Source organism: Geospiza fortis, unplaced genomic scaffold (assembly GCF_000277835.1).
Source record: "Geospiza fortis unplaced genomic scaffold, GeoFor_1.0 scaffold105, whole genome shotgun sequence".
Lineage (NCBI taxonomy): Eukaryota > Metazoa > Chordata > Aves > Passeriformes > Thraupidae > Geospiza > Geospiza fortis.
The window spans coordinates 11033-15021 of record NW_005054898.1 but is presented as its reverse complement, the minus strand read 5'-3'; the positions used below and the strand labels follow the sequence as shown (position 1 = coordinate 15021).

General features: G+C 64.4%; 1 protein-coding gene across 1 annotated transcript in view; it reads right to left on the bottom strand.

The window, feature by feature from the left end:
• Positions 1-3989, bottom strand: part of LOC102043273 (complement C3-like) — a gene marked incomplete at its 3' end in the record, with an annotated part of 38564 nt that overhangs the window by 29302 nt on the left and 5273 nt on the right. The window contains exons 5-9 of the mRNA XM_014311492.1: positions 2538-2697; positions 1157-1227; positions 967-1061; positions 790-872; positions 595-685 (exon numbers count right to left, since the gene is read on the bottom strand). Coding sequence (XP_014166967.1) covers positions 595-685; positions 790-872; positions 967-1061; positions 1157-1227; positions 2538-2697 — 500 coding nt within the window. The remainder of the gene's footprint in view (positions 1-594; positions 686-789; positions 873-966; positions 1062-1156; positions 1228-2537; positions 2698-3989) is intronic.

The following is a 3989-nucleotide window of genomic DNA, read 5'->3' as shown; positions in this document are numbered from 1 at the left end:
GGTGAGCCTGCCACCCCTGTCCCTGTCATCCCATCGCTGCCACCACCAATGTCACCCCATTGTCCCCATGCCCCCATCCTGTCTCTGTCATCCCATCCCAGCCACCATCAATGCCGCAATTGTCCCCATGTCCCCATGTCACCCCATGTCCCCATCCTGCCACTCCTGTCCCTGTCATTCCATCCCTGCCACCACCAACAATGTCCCCATGTCCCCACCCTGTCCCTGCCATCCCATCCCTGCCACCAACAATGTCCCCATGTCCCCATCCTGTCCCCCCATCTCTGTCGTCCCATCCCTGCCACCACCAATGTCCCCATGTCCCCATCCCATCCCTGCCACCACCACCGATGTCCCCATGTCCCCACCCTGTCCCTGCCATCCCATCCCTGCCACCACCAATGCCATCAATGTCCCCATGTCCCCATCCTGCCACCACCACCGATGTCCCCATGTCACCCCATTTCCCCCTCCACCCTGTCCCCGTGCCACCCCCAGGGCCACCAGCCGAGCCCAGCTGTCCCCTGTCCCCCCACGCAGCTGTGACCCCAGAGGGGACACTTTTGTCCCCAAAAAGGGACATTTTGGTGTCACCTGGCGTGGATGGACACCTTGAAGTCCTCCTGGCTGTCGATGTACAGGAACTTCTTCTCAGGAGTCAGGGACACCTCGAAGCTGGGCAGCACTGCGGGGTGACAGCGGTGACATCACCGGTGACATCGGTGACACCGCCACCCCTTGGGGACAGCCCCCGATTGTCCCCAAGGCCACCCCTCACCCCTCACCCACCGTATTCCTTGACCTCGAATTGGGTGCTGAAATCCTGATCCGGAGAATCCTCGAATTTGGCCGAAATCGTCCCCCCGATCAAGCTGGGGGAGGTGACAGCGAGGTGACAGGGAGGTGACAGGGAGGTGACAACCTGGGAGGTGTCCCCAGGCCACCGCGGGGGACGGTGACACCCACCTGACGACCTCGGGCAGGTTGTGGGTGAGGGACAGGATCCCGTTTTTGGCCGGAGACGACACCAGGACTTGTTTGATGATGACGTTGTCGGGCGTCTGAGGGGACGCGCGGGTGGCACCGTGTCACCACTGTGTCACCCACCTGTGTCACCCACCTGTGTCACCCACCCCTGGCACCCCAGGGCACTCACCTTGACCTCCGCGGTGACCGTCTTGGCCACCGGCTGCATGAGGTGGTTCACGGTGAAGAGGCGGCAGAGCACTGGCAGGGGACACGGGGACAAGGTGAGGGGACAAGGACAGGGTGAGGGGACAGAGGAAAGGGACACAAGGGACAAGGTGAGGGGACACAGTGTCCCCTCCGGTGCTGGCTGTCCCCACATGTCCCTTCTCACCTTGTCCCCTGTGTCCCCTCCCAGTTCTGGCTGTCTCCACGTGTCCCCTGTGTCCCCCCACCTTGTCCCCAGGTGTCCCTGCAGTGTCCCCGTGCTGTCCCTGTAGTGTCACTGCAGTGTCCCCAGCTGTCCCCTGGTGTCCCCCAGTGTCCCCAGGGTCACTCACTGGTGCTGCTGGGGGTGTCCCCCTGCCTGTGATGTCCCCACAGTGTCCCCATCCCCTCGGTGTCCCCATCCCCTCCAATGTCCCCAGCTGTCCCTGCAGTGTCCCCCGGTGTCCCCCAGTGTCCCCAGGGTCGCTCACTGGTGCTGCTGGGGGTGTCCCCCTGCCTGTGATGTCCCCACAGTGTCCCCATCCCCTCGGTGTCCCCATCCCCTCCAATGTCCCCAGCTGTCCCTGCAGTGTCCCCCGGTGTCCCCCAGTGTCCCCTTCTCTCCCCAGGTGTCCCCAGGGTCACTCAGCGGTGCTGCCACGGGTGTCCCCCTGCCTGTGATGTCCCCACAGTGTCCCCATCCCCACAGTGTCCCCATCTCCTCGGTGTCCCCATCCCCTTGGTGTTCCCACAATGTTGTGATGTCCCCACAGTGTCCAGCTGTCCTTGCAGTGTCCCCAGCTGTCCCCAGGGTGTCCCACCGGTGCTCCCCGGGGGTGTCTCCAAGCCCCCAAGGTGTCCCCACCCCCTTGATGTTCCCACAGTGTCCCCATCCCCTCCAATGTCCCCGCAGTGTCCCCAGCTGTCCCTGCAGTGTCCCCAGGGTGTCCCCTCGGTGTCCCCATCCCCTCCAATGTCCCCGCAGTGTCCCCAGCTGTCCCCGCAGTGTCCCCAGCTGTCCCCGCAGTGTCCCCAGCTGTCCCCGCAGTGTCCCCAGCTGTCCCCGCAGTGTCCCCAGCTGTCCCCGCAGTGTCCCCAGCTGTCCCCGCAGTGTCCCCAGCTGTCCCCGCAGTGTCCCCAGCTGTCCCCGCAGTGTCCCCAGCTGTCCCCGCAGTGTCCCCAGCTGTCCCCGCAGTGTCCCCAGCTGTCCCCGCAGTGTCCCCAGCTGTCCCCGCAGTGTCCCCAGCTGTCCCCGCAGTGTCCCCAGCTGTCCCCGCAGTGTCCCCAGCTGTCCCCGCAGTGTCCCCAGCTGTCCCCGCAGTGTCCCCAGGGTGTCCCCAGGGTGTCCCCGGCTGTCCCCTCACCCGTGCTGCCCGGGGTGTAGATGGGTTTGTCGGTCTGCACGAAGATGTGGCCGCTCTGCAGGGACACCAGCAGCACCTTCTCCAGTGTCACCGCGGCCACCCGCGCTGTCACCACCACAAACTGCTTCCCTGGCGCCTGCGGCAGCGCCTTGGCTGGCACCTGGGGACAGGGGGACATTGGGGACATCTGCAGGGACAGGGGACATTGGGGACATCTGCAGGGACAGGGGACATTGGGGACATCTGCAGGGACAGGGGACATTGGGGACATCTGCAGGGACAGGGGACATTGGGGACATCTGCAGGGACAGGGGACATTGGGGACATCTGCAGGGACAGGGGACATTGGGGACATCTGCAGGGACAGGGGACATTGGGGACATCTGCAGGGACAGGGGACATTGGGGACATCTGCAGGGACAGGGGACATTGGGGACATCTGCAGGGACAGGGGACATTAGGGCCACTGGGGACACTGGGGACATTGGGGACAGGGTGACATTGGGGACACTGGGGACATCCACAGGGACATCTGTGGGACAGGGGACATTGGGGACAGGGGGCATTGGGGACATCCACAGGGACAGGGGACATTGGGGACATTGGGGACATTGGGGACATCCACAGGGACAGGGGACATTGGGGACATTGGGGACATCTGTGGGGACACTTGAAGGTGACCATCCCCATGGACATGAGGAGTGACCACCCCTCTGTCCCCAGGAGTGACCACTGTCCCCAGCAGTGACCACCCCTCTGTCCCCAGCAGTGACCACCCCTCTGTCCCCAGGAGTGACCACTGTCCCCAGCAGTGACCACCCCTCTGTCCCCAGCAGTGACCACCCCTCTGTCCCCAGGAGTGACCACTGTCCCCAGCAGTGACCACCCCTCTGTCCCCTCCGGCCATTCCCCAGCCCCGGTCAGGGTCAGTTCCCGTTTCCCGTCCTGGGCAGTGACCGTGGGGACGGTGACCCGTGCTGGTCACCAGGGAGGTGACACTGACCAGGGCAATTCCCCAGCCCCGGTCAGGGTCAGTTCCCGTTTCCCGTCCTGGGCAGTGACCGTGGGGACGGTGACCCGTGCTGGTCACCAGGGAGGTGACACTGACCAGGGGGTGGTGACACTGACCAGGGGGTGGTGGCACTGACTGGAATGGGGTGGTGGCACTGACTGGAAGGGGGTGGCAGTGACTGGAAGGGGGAGGTGGCACCGTACCTTGATGGTGACAGTGACCACAGGGAGGTGACAGTGACCAGAAGGGGGTGGTGGAGAGGGGGTTGGTGACACTGACCAGAAGGGGATGGCGGCAGTTACCAGAAGGGGATGGTGACAGTGATCATGGGGAGGTGACACTGACCAGAAGGGGAGGTGACACTGGCCAGAAGGGGGATGGCAGTGACCAGGGGGAGGTGACAGTGACCAGAAGGGGATGGTGGCAGTTACCAGAAGGGG